The following is a 23,108-nucleotide window of genomic DNA, read 5'->3' on the forward strand; positions in this document are numbered from 1 at the left end:
GAATTGTTTGTTCTTTGTTTTGGACTTTAATCTTCATGGTTTGATCACATGCTCATAGTGGCCCTTCAGAAAAATTAAAATATTTATATTTCAAGGCCTTCAGTGATTACCACCATGGTAATAGTGTCAGGACTTCAAATCATGGAAACTGGCCTCTACCTAGCTAAACTAGCACAACTACACATAAGTGTTTGTTTTTCCTATTATGCTTTCGAACAAAACAATAAAATACCAAAAACAACAACAACAAAATAATAAAAACAACCACAGTCTGTCAAGGTTGCAGCTTTTAAAGATGGGTAAATTCTGGTTTAATCCTCATGGAGGGGAAGATCTATAACAAGTGTTAGGCTATTTACTGAAGTGTAGAACACATAAATGCTAGAGAAAAAATATAAATGTTAAATGTTACTTTTCTAAACATCAGCTGCCTCCTTTCCCGCAACAGTAAACATTTCAATTTTAAAGGATAGTTTTGGAAGGTATGTCCTTTCCGGCTTCCGTAGTTGCACTAGTTTAGCTAGCTTGAGGCTAGCAGCAACATTTTAAAGTCAGTGAAAGGAATCGTAAAAAGGAGTGTAACGCAGTTTGTCCCCGATCGAAAGTAAGCTTTTATAGATCCTTTAGTTTACCAAGGGGATTTGAAGAGGATTTGTTTGTTAATTTTATATTAGCTACCGCAGCTACGTAGCTAGCCTCATGTCAACAGCTAACGCTAACGGTACAGATAAATGTAATACACTGTGATATGTTATGGTTTTAACGGTGTGTAAAGATCATAAAATACAGTATGTTTATTAAATTACCAGCGTTAGTTACCTCAATATTAGGGCCGTGTGCTTATCGTAATGTCATTTTAATTCAAGGCGAATCTGCTAATTATTTATTACAATTAAACACAATTAAAATAGAATCTGGTTAAGCTAATTGCTTTAGCTGTCTCTTGATTTTCTTGGTTTTCATGAAAGTCTGTCTTGTATGTTTAAACAGTCCATTAAGCGATTAGCATTGTTGCAAACGGAAATGCTTCATATTCCAGATACTGAAATATGTTCTGTATTTAACCAGTTGTTGGTTATTTGGCTAACATAACGTACTACAAATCAGTGAACGTAGTGACACTGGGTAGGTTCAACCCTCTGGTGTTCAGTAAGTTATTCTGACATTTTACTAGATATCTTACTTCATTCTGGTCTTTCGTGATACATAAATTGAAATGACTCAAGTTTGTTTGGAGGTCAAACGCATAAACACAGATGTAAACAAAAAGTAGCCTTTCAATAAAGCAGGACGGATGCCTGACAGTAAGAGCTGAATAGTTGTCATCAGTTGATACCATTCATACCACATTTTACCTTGACCTAGGGGCTGCCTAAGTGGCATAAAGAGATGTGTACAACTCTGAAATCAATGTGCCTTCACAGGTTGGACAATGGTTGTGAACCTCTGCCTGCCTCACTTTCATACGACAGCCCACTGCAACAAGGTGACGCACTGTTCCATGACATGTGATAAGTATGGATGCATGGATTACAGGTTTGCAGATGACCCCTCTGTATTGTTTTCTCTTAGGGATGTTAATTTTTGCAGTCAACACCACTCAAGTCACATTGAATAAATTTTTCATTCAATCCTTATTTGTACTTTGAAGTTGCATCTTAGGAGAATACTGTTGTCAAAGGTGGTCCAATACATTCCACATTGAAAAGAGAATCAGTCACATTGACATGAAGTAGCCCTGGATGGAGGAGGAGGAGGAGGATGAAGATGTGAAAATAAAAAAAAAAGCAGAGGGACAAAGTGCTGTGTGGGAGACTGAATCACTGCTGACCTTGTTATGTTCTTTTTGTTGGTATTTTGTAATCTGATGCTTTATTTCCTCTGCTATTATATGGTTTAAAGCTGTTTTTTCTAATTTATCAAGAATAAAATCACTTACAAGTTGCAACAGAGTGGAGAAAAGGGGTAAAAAGATAAATTTGGTAGATGGACATACTGTAAATTACCAGTACCAGCAACCTCTTAGCTGTCATTTGTAGTGTGCACCGACATGTTTTTTTTTTTTTTTTTGTCCAATCCAATAAATTTTTATTTATAAAGGACAAATTTAAATAATCACAAAGGTTTCCAAAGTGCTGTACAGTAAAATAAACACAATAAATTATAATAAGAAGATAAAATATTAAGATAAAAACACAATGAAACATAATAAATAAATACAAATAAATAAATAGACTGTTTTTTTTTTAAGTGTAAAATGTCAGCAGAGTAAAAACTGCAATTTTCTCAAAATCTTGGCTAATTACATTGTCAGACCAGTATTTGCATTTGCAGAGCAGTACCCCAACTTTAAATACACAGTTTGAGATTTCTCTTTTTGATTTTTTTCCCTTTCTTTTACAGCTGTGTGCTGATGGATATGATGTCACAAATCTTGTGTCATCAGACCCCTCTGTGCGAAGGCGGGGCTTCAAGCTGGAGTACTTCCTGCGTCCACCGGTACAGGTCAGTGTTGTTGTAATCAGTCAAGATTATGCCTTTTTAATTATTTCTCAGATATCAAGAGAATTAATTTTTGATCCTCCCACTTTTTCAGACAGTCATATTTGTTGTGATGATGAGTATGACTCAGAAGTGACGTTGTACTAGTATTCTCTTTATTAATTAGGTAATTTAAGGTATTTTCTATTAAATACAGTATCATTTCAGACCTTAAACATTTCCCATCTGACAGCATTAATACTGATGAGTTTATCCTGTTATGGTTAAAGAGAGGCTTTCAGTAGATGACTTCATGTGGGTCCTTAGGAAATGTTAAAAAGCCTTAAATCCAAATAATTTGAATTTTAGGCATCTAAATGCCTTAAATAGGATTTTTTTTCATTATCATCCTCTTTGCATCAAATGTTGACTAGGGAAAATTGTATTTGATCAGACTTCAACAAAGCTGTAAAATGAGACCAATATAAAACCTGTAATAGCTGATGTAAACTGTGCAGGCTGGTCAGAATTTATTGGAGCAGACAAAAAAGTGTTGTAAAAAATAGCTACTTTTAAGTATAGCAAATTAAAAGCATTATGGGTAAGTGCAAGTTTGAGAAGATCTGGTGTGAGAACAGTGGAACAGTGCATCTTAGTAGTGAATTTTATCCATATGAAACTTCATAACCTTTGCCCTTTCTTCAAAATTACGGACATGAAGTAGTTGTTAAAATGGTCTTAAACTTAATCACTGAAAATGTTGAAACTTGAAGAAACCCTGAAAGTGTGTCTGCAGACTGTTTTCTAAGGCAACATTTACCTCCTTTCTAATGGGGAAAGTAAATCCTTAGAAAGTTACTTTTAAAAGTGATTTTTTTTTTTTTGTAAACTTGTTGATTTAAAGAGTTCGTCCTTATCATTATGTGTCCATGTTTCATTCCTCTTAGGTGACACTGAAGTTTGGTTTCCAGGTGGAGCTGTGCAGGGTGGATGTGGAGCTGTGGCCCTGGGGTATGGACCGAGGACAAGCCTGCAAGAAACTAGAGATAAGCACCAGCTCTGATCCACTATCTCCACCAGTCCAAAACTGCAAAGCAGCTCAGCAAAAGGAGAAAGAAGCAAGGGACCAAAATAAACAGAAGCAAGAAAAGCCACAGGAGTGTGGCAGTAAATACCAGCAAAGTAAGGGCCATCAGTGGAGTCTTCAGGCCAAAGAGTGGGGTAGAGAGGCAATAGATGAACCTGAGCAAAAACACCACACATACAAACATCAGACAAACACTGAATCCAGTAATAATGAGTCTGAGTTTAAACTGGTGGGTCGTTGTGAACTAAAAGAAGAAACCAAAGTGTGTTTCGCACATTCACGTTTCCATCCACGGCCTCCATTCCTCTCCCTTCCACCTGCGCAACCTTCAGACTGTCGGCAAGTGGAGCTGTGGAGCCGGGGTCTGCTTTCCTTGGGCGCTGTGACACAACTGCGTGTGACTGTGCCTTTTGGCGGTGCTGGATCTGCTCTGGGACTCAAGTCTTTGTCTGTGTGGGGACAGCCTGCTCGCTGTTGTTGTTCAGAAGATGTGGAGAGAATTAAACAAGCCCATGAGGCCAACGACAGACCGCTGCCACGCCCTGTGTTTTTGGCCCCCTCATGCAAACCAACCAAACAGCCACAGCAAGTAGCAACACCTCAAAGGTATTTCTAAACTAGCCATTGTTTTCTTTATAAGGCTTTCCAGATTGCAGCTGAATAGTCTACTTTTTGACCTCATTGGACTAGGTCTCAAGGTCAAGGAAAGATAGGAATAAGGATTCATAAAGAACAATATGTACTGAATTGGATGGGACGGAACACAATACTAAGCTTTCTAATAATGTGATGTCAAATGCAGCTGATGTAGATCTGCTGTGATGACTCATCTGAAAACGAACGACTTAGGAGCATGCTCTGTTCTGTATGTTCTTACTGTGTTGTTTGATACAGGAAATAAATGTGGATGGTCTGGTGAAAACTATTACTAAATTACCAAGGAGGGCGTTCAACCTGAAAATATAGAATACCAGTTAAAAACATGAAACCAGATGTCAGATTCAGAATTGTTGCTCATGCTCACCCTCCTGTCCACTGATATTTATTATGAATCCCAGTTCAATTAAAAGCATCTTATTGTCTGAATTTATAACAACAACCTCTTTAGCCTTTAATATACTAACTGATGATTAAGTTGAATCTCCTCCTGCTGAAGAGATGATCCATTTTAACCTTTATCTGGTGTAAATGTGCAGTGTGGAAGATTTGTCCTTGTGTGCTTACATTACATTTATATTGGAGTCTGTTTTGTGCTGGTAGCTGATGTCTGTTGACAATAGTGAACTCCTTTACAGAGCTAACAACAGTCTTCACTGTCTTTATCCACAATAACAGTATACACAGTGTACACAGATTTCTATGTAGAGGGTTGTGAAAATCATTCACTCAACCTCTTCATTGCCTCTTCTCCTCATCCAACAGTGTGTACTACGAGCTACCTTTAGCATAGAATTCTAGTCAGCTACACACTTCAGCACAAACTTCACATACGCGCATGGTCACAAATCATACATAGACAACCTGTGAGGCATCTGTTACTTGAGAATTAGAAAACAACTCAAGTAAACTGAATGTATTATTTGTACATTTGTGCTACATTGTTAATTTCACTCTATTATTAGTAGTAACATGTTGTTGAAACCCCAAAATATTTAAGTAGGGCAAGGAGTGGCATAAAATGGGAAAGCTCGTAATTTTCAAGTTGAACCTATTTTTCATTTGTTTTTGTGATGTCGGCTGATGCTGCAAGAAATTATGGGACTGCATTGCTTCTTGTATTTTGATAAAAGATGCTTTGTGTATCCTCTGCTATAAGTTTTATGATATGAAGCATGGAGGCTCCTCTCTTTAGTTTTTATAGAATTTGGATGGTTCAGGGTCATTTCACCTTCCTGAGCAACAAAGACAGACTGCAACCCAAGTGTGGCAATCTGGATCTCTGTCTCTGAGCTTCTTTCATAGATACATGACAGATTGTAACAGTAAAATATATTTAATTTGTTATTAATAATCATCCGTTTGCTCTTTTTTTCCTAAATCTTACAGCGTTTCAATCCCCGAAGAGTTCCTTGACCCCATAACTCAGGAGCTTATGACGCTACCAATGCTGCTGCCCAGTGGTGTGTCTGTAGATAACACGACCTTGGAGGAGTATCAGAAGAGAGAAGCCACTTGGGGGCGACTACCCAGTGACCCCTTCACTGGCGTACCATTCACTGCATCCTCCCAACCCCTTCCCAACCCACAGCTGAAGAGTCGCATTGACCACTTCCTCCTGCAGAAAGGAGAGATGAGGACAGATGGGAAGCTGGGGAGACAAATGGAAGGAGAAAATCCACATCCATCAAGGCTTGTGGCATCTACAGTAGAAAGAAAATCACTAAAGTCTCTGTGTACCGGTGAAAGTTCCATGAACTGTACTGCTCTTGAAAGTAACACTGGTACAGGAAGCACAAAAAGGACTAGAGAAACGGAAGACTCATCCAACCACCAGTTTCTTAACAAATATACTAAATTAGAGTTGGACAGAGAAAAGAAAGAAGATCCTAATAGATTTCCCACAGACTCAACAGAAACTTCAGATAGTGGAGCTGAAAACCAACCCCCTGAATCAAAAAGACCAAGAAATGACGAGGCTTCAAGTCAGTCTAGCAATATCTTTTTTTGTTAAATTTACAAATCCTGTTCATAGTCATAGCAGCCATGTTTATTTGTGGATATTTGCTCCTGTTTATTTTCCCAGCCCCCACCTGCAGCTCCCATGAGCAGCGTTTGTCAGCCAGCCTGGACGAGGCCCTGTCCTCCGCCCTGCGAGGCCGACCCTCCTTCACATCAAACCTGTCCCAGCAGAGACGGGTTTGTCCTGACCCTGAGGCACTGGACCAGCCTCAGCACAGTCAGATTAACAGCACAGCAAGTATCATAACAGGTAGGGTCTATTCAAAGCTACTCTGAAACACACAAGTCCTGTGAATGTGAAAATTGCTCTAAAAGGAGACTTCAAATTTTTTTATTTTTCTATTTATTTATTTATTTATTAGTGATACAGTTAATGAGACAGTGGAAAGAAAAAACAACAAACAAAAGACAAATCGAGCAAGTAAACAAACAAAAAACAATGATAAACAACGACAACATCATATTACAATGAAAAAGATAATGTAAAGAGCAACTAAACAATATGGATTGATTAGGGGCAATAGGTTAAAGGGAAGGGGGGAGAGTGAATGAGAGTGAGAAAAGGGGGGGATGAGAGTGCAACTAATTATTATAATGATAATAACGACAACACGACAATATATAGTAATAATACTCATAGTCTTGTTATTACTGACTTAAAATTTTTGTAACTTACACCTAGAATCCTTTAGTTCCTCCAAAATATGAAAAATAATGTATCCCCTTGGGTTTTTATGCAACTACAAGTTGGTTGGTAAACTAGCATATAGCATTAGCTCACACATCTCCTGTTTCACTTTTTCATATCTACCCCTTTTGTCCACATATGATCTTTTGTTATTTATTTAGCCTTTATTTAACCAGGAAAAAAGCTAATAGAGATGAAAAATCTCTTTTTCAAGAGTGTCCAGGCCAAGACAGCAGCAGCAGAAGTTACATAAAATAGAAATCACAACCATACATCCACAATGAAAATATACATAAAACACAATAAAAGTCAGTTCTAAAACCATACATAAAACACTAAACTGAGAACATCCATATAAAACACTATCAATAGTTTAAAAGGTACTAAATGTATAACAACAATGTTCCTTAAAAGTATCTCAAAGCAGATTTAGTCAATTAGGAAAACATCTACATCTGGATTTATCTTTTTCCCATTGATTTAGAATGACTTTGAATGTATTTAAAGAGACCAGTTACTTCAGTTTTATCTCCTTTAAGTTGTTCCAGGCAGTGAGAGCAGAAAATTTAAAAGCTTTCTTTCCCAGTTCTGGTGTGACTTGTGGAACTTGTAGAGGTAACAGATCCTGGGATCAGAGACTACAGTTATTTAAGTCATTCCAACAGATAGACCAGCAAATATGATAGAAGCAGTCCTAAAATACATTTGTAGATAAAAGAATACCAGTGTTTTAGTCTGTGTGTAAAAAGATCTGTCCATCTAACTCGAGTGTATGAAACACAATGATGAGTCCGAGCTCTGAGGCCTGAAAGAAACCTCAGTGCACCGTGATAAACAGTATCAAGGGCATTTAAACACTGAGATGACGCATTCATATAAATAATGTCCCCAGAATCAAGCACAGACAAAAGTGGCAGCAACATGTCTCTTCTTAGCCTCAAAAGAAAGGCAAGATTTTATCCTAAAATAAAAACCCAATTTTAGTTTCAGTCTCATTACAACTTGCTATATGTGAGGGATGAAAGATGGTGAGTCATCAATTAAAATACCTACATGTCTGTTCTTAGAACTTCAGGTTCCAGAAGCCAATATGGCAACAGAAAAAATTAAGATTCTTCACTTCAAACCTGCAAAAGCCAGTGGGAGTCATAATTTTGGCTTTGTCTTGTTCTTATAAACTGTACAGTCTAAGGGTATGCTGCCATTTCCATCCCTTTTCTAGTTTTAGTGTGCAGCAGGTATGTCTCCCTGTGAGACTACACTCAGGAAAGGTATGGACTCACGTTTGTACTTTAGAATAAAACCACTGTGAAACAACTTTGTAAATAATGTTTTATTTCTGTTTTACAGCTTTTCTCACTCCTTCATTGAGAAGAGAGGAGGGGTCTTTTCCTTTTTTTCCAAATCCATTTTAAATTGTCTTGTTGTTTTATGTTTAATTGGGAAATTAGCTGACCTTTTCTACAACTATTAGAAGTTATTAAGTGCTTTCCTTGATTAAACTGAACCTATTACTTGGCACACACAATTGAAAAAAATAAAATAAAATGAAGTACTCAATAAACTTTTGAAAGTCTAAGTTTATTTCACAAAATACAAGCCAAGTTCATTTTGTGGCAGTGTCCAGTTATTTAGTTTATCCATGAAATTGAAATATGACTTATGTAATTGGTTTATTCCACAAATAAGAAGCTGTGACATAAAAACATTATTTATAGATTACTCTGTCTTGAAACGGAAGTGTTTGATAAGTCAACTGATTTTTTTCTAACAGTGGGTTTTATATTTTCCTTCCAGGTGACAAGACATGCTGTGCTTGTTCCCGTTCACTGTCTGTTTACTCCTCCTCTGCCTCCCCCGTCTACAGCCTCACCTGTGGACACTTGCTCTGCCGCATCTGTCTACAACAAAGGCGATCGTCACCGCAGCTCCACTCTGTCACTACCTCTACATCCAATCACATCCTGTGTCCCACCTGCCACAGCTGTACTCTGCGTGGTGATGTCACACGTGTGCATCACTGACAGATGGCATAACAGACCAACGTACACCTTCATATTCAAAGGAGGTCAGGGCTGTCTCAAGGTGAGCACAGCGCCGATCACCACAAGTGGCATGATGAGTCAAATGTACAAGCAGTTTGCAGATCCTTGATGGCCTTTTTAGCTTACCGGCCGACAGGCCATAAGCTATTGTCATCATGTGGCGTCCATCATCATCTGTCATCTGTCGTCGTCGTCGTCTGTCGTCGTCGTCTGTCGTCGTCGTCTGTCGTCGTCGTCTGTCGTCGTCGTCTGTCGTCCGTTACAAAAATTTCAATCGTCTTCTTCTCCGAAACTACAATTCCGATTGACTTCAAACTTGGTATACAGCTTCTCTATGATGATGTCAACAAAAGTTAGTGAAATTATTTGGATCCGGATCTGATTCTGGATTTGGTGTGACTTTGAAAAATTTCCCCATTATAACAGATAGGAAGTGGATCGACGCAATAACTCAGTAAAAATATAAATGATATCAAGTGTAAATTTCTACAGTCCAGCCCTGATGGGGAGATGACCAAAACATAATGTCCACATGCTGATTAGGATCTTCTTCTGGATCTGGGAACTTACGGAAAATTTAACATGGGCTCTTATGGGGAAAACATTTCAATCGTCTGTTTCTCCCAAGCTACAGTTCTGATTGACTTCAAACTTGGTATACAGCTTCTTTATGATGATGTCAGCACAAGGTATTGCAATTATTTCAATCCTGATCTGATTCTGGATTTGGTGAGACTTTGAAAAATGTTCCCATTATAACAGATAGGAAGTGAATTGATACAATAAATCAGTAAATATCAATGATATCAAGTTGGAATTTGAATGTTTTACAGATCTGATTGGAATATGACCAAAACATGGGCTATTTCTGTAATATAATAAATACACATAACTGGGTGATAATAAATGGCATCTGGATACATTTCCCAAAGCTTTTAATTTGGCCGGTAAGCTACAGGACCATTGGTCTTTTTTTTTTATGTGCTGGTGGTTTGGTGCAGCAGAACTTTCTCATTAATACTGGCATCAGCCTTTCATTTAACCCATAAAGACCCAGTACTACTTTTGTGGCAGTTCGCAAAATGAGTTTTTCCCTCTGTTTAAATTTTCTTTAGTGATTTATCACCATTTCTTATAATATTCTGTGTTTTGCATTTTTCAGTGGAAGTCAGGTATTTTCCTCTGTTTAATTTACTGATCATGTAGATCACAGGTGTCAAACATACAACCCACAGGCCAAAACCAGACCGCCACAGGGTCCAATCCAGCCCATGGGATGAATTTGTGAAATGCAAAAATTTCCCTGAAAATTTTAAAAATCAAGGGTTTTAAAATCATTTTACTTCAGGGACCACATACACACTAACTGGATCTGAAGGGGATCTTGTTTTTGTGTATAAAAGTAAAATTACATGAAAATGTGGACATTTACAAACCAAAACATGAATAAATATTGTAATATTCTGCCTGTTACTGAATGTTTTGTGTATTTGTAGATCCACTGTGATCTGTAAGTTGTAATGCACATGTATAAATGATCAACTGAGGCATAATATTCTTTATTTGGCACTTAGGCCTTGTTTTCTTAAGAATTTTTAGGTTCATATTCTTCCATGTAATGTTCAAGTACAGTTTGTTGTGTAAATATTTTCATATTGGATTTTTACTTTGCTCATTCTAAAACATAGAGAAAACATTAGCATTAACATTATTTATAGGTTCTTATCTTATTAGTGTTAGTATTTTACTGGTCTGGCCCACTTCAGATCTTTTTAGGCTGTATGTGGCCCCTGAACTAAAATGAGTTTGACACCCCTGACGTAGATGTTCATTAAAGTTCAGATTGAAGTTGAGGGTTATTTTATCAGAAACAGAGAAAACTGAAGAAAAAGTGACTTTTTCAGTCAAATCTATCATTAACTGAACATAAACCAAGTGTCTCCATTCACTGTCATTAATCCAACTCCATGGGTTTTACTGGTGAATCAATGTTGTAGAAGACGACGGTGTTTCCATGTTCATGACGGAGCCTCTGACCGTCCAAATGGGTCATATCTGATGACCATGAAAAGATGACAAACTGCATTTTACAGCAATTATTTACATGTATTGATAGGATTAGTGAATCAACAGGTATTTAACATTTTATATCAGTAGATGATTCTGGCTGTTTGGGTCTTTATGGGTGAAATCCAAACCAGTCCAGTATTATGCTAATAATTTATCCCATCTACCCATGTTTATATCAGTAGATGGTTTTGGTCGCCAGTGGCTGTTTGGGTCTTTATGGGATAAGTATCTTAAACTTTCCCTTAGAGTCGCAACATCACCAACATTAATCGAAATGGCTTTGGGGTTTTTTTTTACTTTCCACAGGTGAATAAGGTCACAGGTCAATAAAGGAAATTACTGAAAGCAAAGAACTTTATAAAAATCTTGTGAAAAGAATGTAAAAACAAATATATATATAAAATATTTATCACCCCCCTCACCCCCTCTCTTTCTCTCTCTGGCTTAGCCTTTTCATAGAGGACTTAAGTGTCGCAGCCTTGTACAGAACATTTATGGATGTCTTGAGATTGAACAAGGAAGGGTTGGAGAAGAGACGCACCGAGAGCAACAGGACAGAAGAATTCAAGTAGGTTTTCCAAGGCTGTAGGATCATTGTGAGGAAATAGACATAGCCTTGCTCACCTTTTCAGCTGACCACCGAATTTCATATCAACCCTGGCCTCATCTCAGGTCCATCTCCTTCTGCTACATCTTTTCATCTACCCACGTGTGTAATCCAATAGGTTCTGCTGTCGTAAGTAGATAATAAATGGAAAATAGTCTAATATTAGTGACCTGTCTGTAGATGTACATGTTTTTTTGACATGTTAATAAAGTGCACTTGCTGACTGAATTCTCAATACTTTTTCAATTATTACCGTTAGTGTGTTCAAGAGAATCAGTTTTGTGTTTCTGTAAAAGTTTATGAAATGCTGCTGACGACATCCATCTCCCAGTATATTTATTCAGTATGTTTCTTCTTTCCCAAAATGGCGCACTGTTAAGTAGTACATTATGTTCGCTGTTTCCAAGCAGAGCCTATAACATCTCCTGAGTGTCCTTGTACATCTATGCTTTTTCTACCCGTTAACACTTCACCCTCATTACTTTAGTCATTTGTCACACAAACAAGTCAAATCGGCCGAAGTCAGTAGGGAGGAAAAACTGTATGTTATAAGCTCCAAAATCAAAAACAGCATAATTTATATGTTGGTTTCCCTGACAACATTAAACTTAACCAAGGTCATGATCCTGTATCCGCTTGGTAAGAACAGACTAGAATCAGTTTTCTGCTTGAGAAACACAGACACAGATGAGCAGGTTTAATGTAAGAGGTGCATTAAACACATTAAAATTTAATAATGCTAATAATGAGGTTTGGTGTTTTTATTGATGTTCAGGTTATGCAGTCACTGTCAAATGTAAGATTAAATCAAAATGCGCTTTCAGTTTTTATCATATCTTTAAAATATATTTATATGTACGTATAATGCAGATAATATGTAACTAATGCATAAATGACCAAATATAGGGACTGATATTTCTATTCTTGCCTTGATCAGTCGCTACATTTTAATTTATCCAATTTCACCTTAAATATATAAATGTGACAACCTTATCAGTGTCTGGCCCATAGTGAAATCTACCGGACAAATGATACTTTTAGCACTGACATCTAAAAATAGTAGTCATTCAGTAGTGATGTTATTCATAATCCCTGCAGTTCAGTGTGAAAACTCATAATATTGAACTGTGTATGGTCTCTGTTTTTATGTGCTTTAATATATTTCAATGAATTTTTTTGTGTTGGGTTACTTGATACTAAGATTAGTCAGTCTGTAGTGCAATCAGTACTAAATATATGCAGTTGATCAGGCTACTAATAATCAGTATCAGCAGACAAAAGTGCTGATTGATCCTTAATATATCAAAGGCAAGGACTTACACAAAAGGCAAATGTATATCTGAAATTGGAGCAAACTTAAGGAATAACTTTGATAAAGAATTAAAAACATGCACATCAGTCACTGAATTTAAAAGGATGTTTAAAACTAAAGTATTCAATAAATATAAAATATTAGGCTAAAGTAAGCCAATTATCAGTATAATTCCAAATTTTGCTTAGATTTCTATTATTTGTTTTATTTATAGTATACTGTTTAAAACTGTGCCATCTTGTTTTGGTTCTGCAACTTTCCGTCTTGTAAATGGGGTAGGCAAAAATAAGCTGTTGCTTCAGCCTATGCCTTTTCGTCCATACTTAACCCTTTCATGCATTAATTGTGAGAACCATGGTCGAGATTTTTTTCTTTCATTGTTTTTATTCCTCCTTAGGCATGAAAAAAACAATGCGATTGAGTTTTTTTTTTTCTGTGGAGTTACAAAAATATCCATGCATTTAATTTTTGAAGTAAAGAAACATGTTTAAAGCCCAATATCAGAGAGGGATATGAAAACAATGAAACAAAAACATGTTTAATGCTGCTAATCCGATGTCGTCTCACATTTTAACATATTCTAATGCTATTAATTCCTCACTTCACCGAGATAATGTGCAAAAAAAAAACCTTCTTGTCTAACAAATAACAATTGATTTACACTCAAACATGTTAATGCAGATCAAGTTTATCAAGAACAGCAAAGTTATAGTAATGGTGTGAATGTCAGGATATGAGATGATGCGTAAGTGTCCACTGTGTTGGCTGATATGGAACTAAAACAACTAAACCCATTAATATACAAGAGAACAGCTGGAAAATAACTGTCCACTGGAGTGACTTATGCATGAAAGGGTTAATATAGATATCCAAATTGTATGTACAGGGTGGGGAAGCAAAATTTACAATATTTTGAGGCAGGGATTGAAAGACAGTGTATGACCAATTAGTTTATTGAAAGTCATGAGAATTTATTTGCCACAAGAAAATTTACATAATAGAAAATGTTTTTATTCTATGTGTCCTCCTTCTTTCTCAATAACTGCCTTCACACGCTTCCTGAAACTTGTGCAAGTGTTCCTCAAATATTGGGGTGACAACTTCTCCCATTCTTCTTTAATAGTATCTTCCAGACTTTCTCGTAATAGTTTTGCTCATAGTCATTCTCTTCTTTCCATTATAAACAGTCTTTATGGACACTCCAACTATTTTTGAAATCTCCTTTGGTGTGACGAGTGCATTCAGCAAATCACACACTCTTTGACGTTCGCTTTCCTGATTACTCATATGGGCAAAAGTTTCTGAAAAGGTATGGATAATAGTGTTAGGTATGATTATGACATCAATATATGTTTGGTTTCAAAACAATTGACGTAGTGTCTGCTGAGAAAAAACAACTAAATGTTCATTGTAAATTTTGCTTCCCCACCCTGTACATATGTATTATGTTCCGTTAAATGGACAAATACATTACTACTAATAATATTAATACTAATATACAGTATATCATGTTTTAGACTAATACTAACTAGTTTCAGTGTTATAACATCAGACTTTCTGATTTTGAATATTAGACAAAGTCTTTGACACCTTTGCCTGCCTCTGATGCTCAGTTTACCACTTATAATTTACATGTTAATCATCTGCATAAAAACTAATTGGTGTGAGTCATCTCTAAGCATGGATACACTGATCAGAATAATGACCCTGCTGTGTTTTAGTTTATTTGAAATGCTAATCTTGTTTGTCTCATTATCAGAGTTGTATATAACAGGGGTGTAATATGTGTGACCCTGTGGTCTCCATGATGCTGGTTCAGATGTTCTAATGAGACAAAAATCCACAAGTATGTCTTTACATGATCATCATGAAATGTACTTCATCAGAGGCCTTATCTGCGAAAATGTAATTATCTGTCCACAAAGTCCAATCAGGTGTTAGTGGGTGTCTTTTCACTGCGTGCCCTCCTGTTACCTTCCACAGCTGATGACATTATTCAGTTATTCTAAATGCGTGTAGCGCAGTCTGGAATACAGAACGAACATCTTCTACCAGTCGGTCCCTCCGCTGTTTTCTTGTGTATATTTGTTTGATGACACACATCCAATGCACAACCACATCTGCCGTGACCTCTCGCGCACACGCACCTCCGCACGCATACGCTCGCGCCCGAAGGCCACCGGCGCGCGGAGGAGAGGCTGTCCGCGCGACACTGACGTCAGATACGAGTGTCAATGGCTTTGCCAGATTATGTCCATCACTTTATAAGTGAGAAATCGGCGGATGGAGCCTGTCAGTCTCCGATCATCCACAACCTGCAGCCATGTCTCACTCCATGTTGCCCCTGTGCGTCCTGGGATTCATCGCGCTCTCCTCCGCGTGCTACATCCAGAACTGTCCTCGAGGAGGCAAGAGAGCTCTGCCCGAGACCGGGATCAGACAGGTGAGGACACACACCCTTTGATTATGGACCTTTAGTTCACTTTATCAGACCTTTAATAAGGATTTAATCTGAGAAATGACACATTTTGAGTTCACCACGAGTCTATTTTACCAAATAGCCTAGAAGTGGAAAAGGATATTATTATGATTATTTAATATTATTTTTATTATTATTATTATTTGGTTGGTTGGTATTTTGTCAGAAGAAAAAGGTAATAAAATGGCTCAATATTGCTGTAAAAAAATTTTTATGTCATTGCACATATGTTCGTATGAGCACTATAATATTCTATTCTAATCGTTCTTTTGTCACAATTTTATGTGACAGACGAGACCTACAATTATGAAACAAATTTCATTAAGTATATGAGATGTAATATAGCATTTTCAGTCACTTTAATATATTATTATTATTATTATTATTATTATTATTATTATTATTATTATATATTTAATATTTTATGTCTATTTTTGTGGGACTTTACTCCTTAAGAGTACGTTTTTGTAGATTTGACTCATTTTTATGCATGGTCTTTCGGACAGTTTTTTGCATTTCACTGTTCATGCCACAAACGTGACAAATAAAAATCTTGAATCTACACATAGAAACAGAGAATTTTTGTATGTGAGATATGTATTTACAGATCAGTTTCTTGTCAGCCCATATGTTCATCAGCTATTAGTGTCTGAAAATGAGGGTCTTCTCCAGAGTCAAACATGTCAGGATAGATGCTCTGCATATTAGTAGTATATTGCAACAGCACTTCAGCCTATTTGTATAACACCATTTATCCATGCAAATGCAATATGGTAAAAAATAAATAAATAAATAAATAAAAATTGAAAAGAGGGGAAATCTGACTACTTATTCCAGTGCAAAATAGAAAGAATAACCTGTCTCTACCTTTAGTGCATGTCATGTGGTCCTGGGGACAGGGGCCGCTGCTTTGGCCCCAGTATCTGCTGTGCGGAGGGGCTGGGCTGCCTGATGGGCTCCCCGGAAACAGCTCACTGTGTGGAGGAGAACTACCTGTTTACCCCCTGCCAGGCCGGAGGGAGATCCTGTGGATCTGAGGGAGGACACTGTGCTGCTTCTGGACTCTGCTGTAACTCAGGTAGAGTCGGTGGGACGAGGAATAGAGGTAATACTGGGTTCTCCAAGGTAACAGTGGAAATAACTTTTCTTTTCTTTTCTTTTCTTTTCTTTTCCCCTGCACAGAGAGTTGTGTGGTTGACTCCGACTGCCTGGGTGAGGCCGAGGCTTCAGAACCAGCCCACAGCTCTGTGGGGAGTTTGCCTGCAGACCTGCTGCTGCGTCTGCTGCACGTGGCCAGCAGAGGACAGACTGAGTACTGACACTGTGCCTGGAACTTCATCTGCTCCTCAGGGACCAGAGGTGCAGCAAAAACCAACATCATCCCTGCTCCACTACAAGCCTCGAAACCTTCTAGCAAACCCTGTGCCAAGTCAAACTTTGAACTCTATTAATCCTGTATAATTAAGTATCAGTAAGGACGACCTTTGGTCACAAGAGAATACCTTTAACTTCTTTTGTGATTGGTACAGTTTTTCTTCTTCCACATCCTTGGGGTAAGGAATCAAGATAATGCCAGCGACTATACATTCCCCATTTGATTCCCTCATATGAATGTACATACAAATGCACATACTGTAAACAAATGTTATTCTGAATGAGAGAAATATTACGACCACAGTGCTCTAGTTGAAATAAAAAAGCCACAGAAGAAAAACACTGTACATAAGTCAGATATTGGAGATTACAGCTGTTAAAGACATCAGTGTCAGATATCTGGAAGACCACACTTGTGCATTTGCTTCTTGTTTGAAATAATATGTGGTAGAAATATGATTGTATATTCACAACAGGGGTGAAACAATAAATGATGTATCACTGCCAAAATAGCTTCATCTTGTCCCTTCTTGTTTCACACTTGACAAAATGACACCATAAATTGATGATCTGATAAAATCGTTAATCCTCTTTGTTCTTGCTTGTATTTTATAGAGGTGAGTAAGAGTGAAAGGAATGCGTTATTGTGTAATCCACAGCTACTCTAACCGCTTTATGCGAACTCATGTAGTTTACTTGAATTTGTCTGCAATTGATGAGAAATCTTCTCATGTTATTCCTCCAAAATGCACAATTTATTTGTGAACCGTGCTTTAGGAAATGGGTAAGAACACTGATCATTTAAGAACACTAGATCCTAACTATAATAAGGTGAAGATCACACATCATGGTCATTCAAAGTGTTGATAAGGAATCGATAAAGCCTGTTGAGTAATCTATGGGCACAAATTGTACTCCATTGTATAAAACGTGCCCAATTTCTGGAGATGACTTCAAAGTGTCTGCATGCATAAGATGATTGAAAGCTGGTCTGTCTGCCAAAATTTTACTGGAAGTTAAATAACGTGTTCCCAGATCCAGCTGGAATAAGATGCAAGACCTCCCAAATGTTGACGCTACTCATAACTAATGTTTGGCATATCTGCTTTTTTTTTTTTTGCCACTTATGCTTCCTTTTTTTCACTTAACTGCACAGTGAATGAATGAAAGCTAGAATTACATGGTGCATCCAAATGCATTACATATAAACTCTATTCATGCAGGAACAGGTTAAAAAAAATCTTTTCTGGTTGGCCTTTTAACGGGGCACTGATGAAGAAAGGTAGAATGTTGCAGTGTTTTAAATATGACATAACATTTCACCACCTGCTGTTATGTGTTAAGCTTGTTGTTTCCTTCACTGTCCACAATTTGATGAGTCAGAGACTTACTGTGTACCCTCTCGTTGTCCAAGCGTCCTCCTTTTACTGTTTAAGGTAAAATGTGTCCATAGGTGGAGTTGAGAAGTAACCAACGAATTGGTAGTTAACCTAACACAGGAAAGAACTAAACATATATGAGCTTTGAAAACTCTTCTGGTGGTCAGACAGCGGGGGGCAAGGCTGTGGATGGGTGCGGTCTGTTGTGTCAATATTCTTACATATGTAGCAATATATTTCCTTTAACCTCATTCAGTGAGTTTTTGTGTTCTTGCTTCAAAATTGTGTCCAGTGTTAAAAACGTCCGTGACATTACAAAGATTAGTATTAAAAATGCTAATGTACAGTTTAAATCATTCATATTAATCCATGCATTAATTTTATTTATCACACCAATAATACATGTTGGAATTATTAAAGCATTCTACCAGTATCAACCACATGGGCGTATGTGGTGTGTGTACTCTGGAGGGCATGTAACAACAATAAATGAGTATCAGACGAGACAAGACGAGATAAGAATAAATAAGATAAGGTAAGAATAAAAAAGATAAGATAAGATCAGATCAGATCAAATAAGATAAGAATAAATAAGATAAGAAAAGATCAGATAAGAATTAATAAGTTAAGTTAAGTTAAGTTAAGATAAGATAGGATAAGATAAGATAAGGACAGAAGACATTTTTCTGAACTATGATGCAGAAATGGATAAACCATCCATGAATACACCACCTGAGAACTGTTAAGATTCAGTACGATGTTTTTTTCTATTGCGGGCTGAAACACTGAAATACAAACGAAACTCCGGCTTTCAGCAACCAAGTGTTCGGTCTGTCACCAGTCCTGATACAAGAATTCCCAAGGGAACGGTTTGGTTTTGTTTTCTTTTCATTAATTATATTGTCTGTATTGCACGCACTGTTATATTGCACAACATGTAATAATGGTTTGTACAACACACCTGAATGCAATAACTGTGGCTATTACATGTTGATTCAAGTGTTTTACCTCAGGTTAATCTGATACTGGTTGTTGTTGTCAATAATAATAATAATAATAATAATAATCTGTTCACCTAAGTGCAGTAGAATGAACCTGAACATCACAAATTTGCAAAAAGCAATATTTACAAATTTGTTACAAGATGTCAGATACAATGGGAGGCCTGTCTTGATTTCCCTGCTTATTTTCATTCTTCATATTTGTCATTTAAGGACTTTCCCTACTTTTCTTAACCCATAAAGACCCAAACATCCACTGGCATCTACTGATCTAAAATATTTAATACCTGTTGATCCACTAATCCTATCAATACATGTAAATAATAGTTGTAAAATTGCAAGAGGCTGCTGGTGACCTTTAACCGCTCTGCTGTTGAAAGCATTTTAACATACTGTATCACGGCATGGTATGCAGGCTGCTCTGTCGCGGACAAAACAGCACTACAGAGGATTGTAAGAACTGCAGAAAAAATCACTGGCTGCCCTCTTCCCTCACTTCAGGACATTGCCAACTCCCGTTACCACACAAGAGCCAGGAACATCAGCGCAGACACTTCCCACTCAGGTCATCACCTTTTCACTCTTCTGCCTTCAGGGAAACGATACAGGTCACTCAGATCACGTACCACCAGACTCATTAACAGTTTTTATCCACGCTCTAAACCACCAACATACACCATCGTCACCAGCACACTAAAATCCAAGCCAGGGGACTTAAATACAGATGCACTTTTTTTATACAGTTGCACTTTTATATTGAATTATTTTAAAATTGATGTGTTTGGTGTGTTTGTTGTGCTTGTTGAATGTATTTATGAGTGGGAAGAGTGTAGTTTGAATGTTATTTGTGTTTTGGGTTTTTTTTGTTTTTTTTTATGTGGGGGGCATGTGCAATTTCGTTGTATTCATTATGCAATGACAATAACGCTTCTATTCTATTCTATTCTATTCTATTCTGCTCTATTCTACTGTGAAATGCAGTTTGTCATCTTTTCATGGTCATCAGATATGACCCATTTGAATGTTCAAAGGCTCTGTAGTGAATGTGGAAACACTGTCATCTTCTATAACATTGATTCACCAGTAAAACCCATGGAGTTGGATCAATGACAGTGGATAAACACCTTTTTAATTTTCAGTTAATGATAGATTTGCTGAAGAAGTCACTTTCTCTGTTTTGATATTACTGTAACGTTTAATTTGAATATTATTTTATTTCCAAATCATTAATTTTTGTTGATTATTTTGACATTTGTTTATGTTGTAATTTACATATTATTTCATTAATTATTTACTCAATTTATATTATATATTCTTTTATTATGTTTCTTCTTGCCTTTTTCTTAATATTTTGGTTCCTGCTTATTGTTTGTAGTACAACCTGTTTTGGCGTGACACGAGAGTTAAGTCCATGGTGGAGCGTGAGCAGTGTATGTTGTCCTGAGCTGCTGACAATAAAGCTTGCTGAAACTGTCCTGCCGTTTGGTGATTATTAGCACGGAAGATAGCAAAACATCAACACCAAGAATACCATTGTAACCCGCCTTACCCACAGCCCCGGTGAGACAAACAATATTTCAGGGTTACATTACTATGAGTTTTCATGAACATCTAAATTAAATATAGGAAATTAAATACATGAAAATATATGATTTACAGTGAAAAATGCACAATACAGAGGATAATATTAAAATAAATGGTGATAAAACATTTAAGAAAGGTTCAATAAAGAGAAAATTCCTTTGCGAACAGCCATAAAAGTAACTTTATCGGTTAAACTCGCATTTGACCTCAATCAGACTGACAAGTAGCCTCAAGTGTGTAACTGTGGCCTGTAAAATAGTACGTGTTAGGGATGAGTCATCTGCATTCATTCAGTATCTATCAATCAAATAAGATCCAATCTTTTGAAAGTGGTTATTAAACTTGTTCAAGCCTGTCTAGAATAAACCTATCTGTACCACACACAAGGTGGTTGAACAAAGAAAAAAAAACTAACGTAAAAGTAAGATTTGTTTTCATGGATGCATTCACATTTAAATGAGTTATGACTTTTGCTCTTAAGAGGATGTAGAACTGGTTTGATCGAACCAGTGTTCACATATCGCACATACCCTGGGGTGTGTGGAGGAGCAGGTGGAGGTGGAGGTGGAGGTGGGGGGTGGGTTGGTGACAGTGTTTAAGTAGCTTGCACCATTTTCCTCCCATCATTCACCCTCATTTCCTCTGCTACCATGGAGCTGAAACTTGGGTTTGTGATCGTCTGCTTGTGGGCGCTAACCATCAACCACAGTGACGGTAGGACAACACCTCAATATGTTTATTTATTCTGCACAATATGCTGTTAAAACTTTAAAAAAAAAAATTGATATATATATATATATATATACTCTGGAGAAGATGATGTCATCAGTTTAAGAGGCAGTTTTCTTTGCACAAACAAAATTTCAGTCAAAAATGAATGTCATTTTTTTTTTTTTTTAATTTTACATTTAACAATAATATTTGCCCATCATTGCAGCTGGCATCCCAAAATGCTGTATGGTAACAAAAAAGGACATCCCTTTGCGCATTCTGATGAAGGTACACAGATGGGATATGCAGCTAGCCAGTAGCGGAGTCTGTGATATTTCTGCTCTGATGTAAGTTCATATCAAAAAGGAGGCGCAGTACCGTACATCCTGGCTATTATTGACGGTACAAGTGTAGGTTAATTTCTTGTCCTGTCTGTTTGGGTTCACAGACTTCATGTGAAGGACATGAGGAGGCCCATATGTGCCCACCCAAAGCTGAAGAAGACTCTGATGCTCATTCAGCGAAGGAAGAGATGGAGCCAGAGCCAATCAACAACTCTCTGAGATGTGAAATGACAAACCTCTCCCTCCCGTGTAGTTGTACTGCATGTCAAAGACTTTCAAGAGCTTGTACAGTAAAGTAGCTCTAATGTTTCTCAGATTGTTTTCTTTTATCGATAATACTAAATTCTAAATACCTGAAAACAGTAACTCAGGAAAAGCAATCAGAGCTCAAGTAAGTTACCACATTATGAGAAATTCAGCCGTGTATGTTTAAAAGTATTTTCTGTGTTCAGTCTTGTCAAATTCCTGACCTGACTCACCTGTGGCATGACTAGTCTATAAAGAGGTAACCTACTGCAAAGAGAAAACACTATAAAAACTGCTGGAAAGTTTTGATGAGCTCCTTTGTTTGATTTCATTCCAAAGTATGTAAATATTCCAAACCACTGGTGACAAGAAGCAGGCATCTGTAATATAATTAACTGTGTTTACTGCTGTCACTCATTTCTGAGCCTCGCCTTTTGAAAATTTTATGATCATTTTTCATTTGCATTTTTATGAGCATTGCATATTATGCACTATGATGACTTTTGTTGTAAAATAAATAAATAAATAAATAAATTACAAAAACATTGCAATCTTTCATCTCTCAGGTAACATGTCATTTATTATTCTGATTTTTAAACTTAAATAAAATATAACCAAAGAAAACTGGGTGTTGATTGTTTCCGTCATATTGTGGAAAGAGGTTAGCATTTAAAAGACGATAATAGTTCAACTTTGGATTCTCACTGATCCTAGAGATGGAGAAATAATAATAGTAATTAGAAATAAAAAAGTAATTCAGTGAATCTGAGGTCAGAAGCTGCTTTTCAAGCTTTCAAACAGTAGATGAAAAAGTAACAAAATGTAGATCTTCTCTTAAACTAATGTTATAAGTACTTTACAAGTAAAAGTCCATAAGAATAGGATCGTATCATCATTATTTGCCATGTACTCTACCTGTCGATTCATAAATATAGGGACAACTTGTAATTTTTTTTAGATCATACATTTTTTCTGATGTAGGAAAATATTAACTAAAGTTGTCAAATAAGTACTGATTATT

General features: G+C 36.9%; 3 protein-coding genes across 7 annotated transcripts; all 3 read left to right on the forward strand.

Annotated features, from left to right (window-relative positions):
* Positions 1-487: 487 nt before the first annotated feature.
* ubox5 (U-box domain containing 5) lies at positions 488-11,885 on the forward strand. 5 transcript variants are annotated; one of them, XM_030143107.1, is made up of 8 exons: positions 488-604; positions 1,425-1,486; positions 2,404-2,505; positions 3,429-4,174; positions 5,615-6,210; positions 6,312-6,497; positions 8,733-9,020; positions 11,499-11,885. In XM_030143107.1, exons 2-7 carry the CDS (start codon positions 1,433-1,435, stop codon positions 8,957-8,959), a joined length of 1,911 nt encoding a protein of 636 aa, XP_029998967.1. In that variant the 5' UTR covers positions 488-604; positions 1,425-1,432; the 3' UTR covers positions 8,960-9,020; positions 11,499-11,885. The 5 variants fall into 5 exon arrangements, with proteins under 5 accessions (XP_029998967.1, XP_029998969.1, XP_029998968.1 ...); XM_030143109.1 differs by having other exon boundaries at positions 11,510-11,885; XM_030143108.1 differs by having other exon boundaries at positions 497-604; positions 1,366-1,486.
* A 2,595-nt stretch (positions 11,886-14,480) lies between these two features.
* Positions 14,481-17,309, forward strand: avp (arginine vasopressin). Its single transcript, XM_030143116.1, has 3 exons — positions 14,481-15,412; positions 16,322-16,526; positions 16,631-17,309. The coding sequence occupies exons 1-3, from the start codon at positions 15,293-15,295 to the stop codon at positions 16,765-16,767; spliced, it is 462 nt and encodes a 153-aa protein (XP_029998976.1). The 5' UTR covers positions 14,481-15,292; the 3' UTR covers positions 16,768-17,309.
* A 4,034-nt stretch (positions 17,310-21,343) lies between these two features.
* On the forward strand, positions 21,344-22,172 carry ccl27a (chemokine (C-C motif) ligand 27a). Its single transcript, XM_030143119.1, has 3 exons — positions 21,344-21,500; positions 21,724-21,844; positions 21,946-22,172. Exons 1-3 carry the CDS (start codon positions 21,437-21,439, stop codon positions 22,058-22,060), a joined length of 300 nt encoding a protein of 99 aa, XP_029998979.1. The 5' UTR covers positions 21,344-21,436; the 3' UTR covers positions 22,061-22,172.
* Positions 22,173-23,108: the final 936 nt, after the last annotated feature.

Source organism: Sphaeramia orbicularis, chromosome 9, assembly GCF_902148855.1.
Source record: "Sphaeramia orbicularis chromosome 9, fSphaOr1.1, whole genome shotgun sequence".
Lineage (NCBI taxonomy): Eukaryota > Metazoa > Chordata > Actinopteri > Kurtiformes > Apogonidae > Sphaeramia > Sphaeramia orbicularis.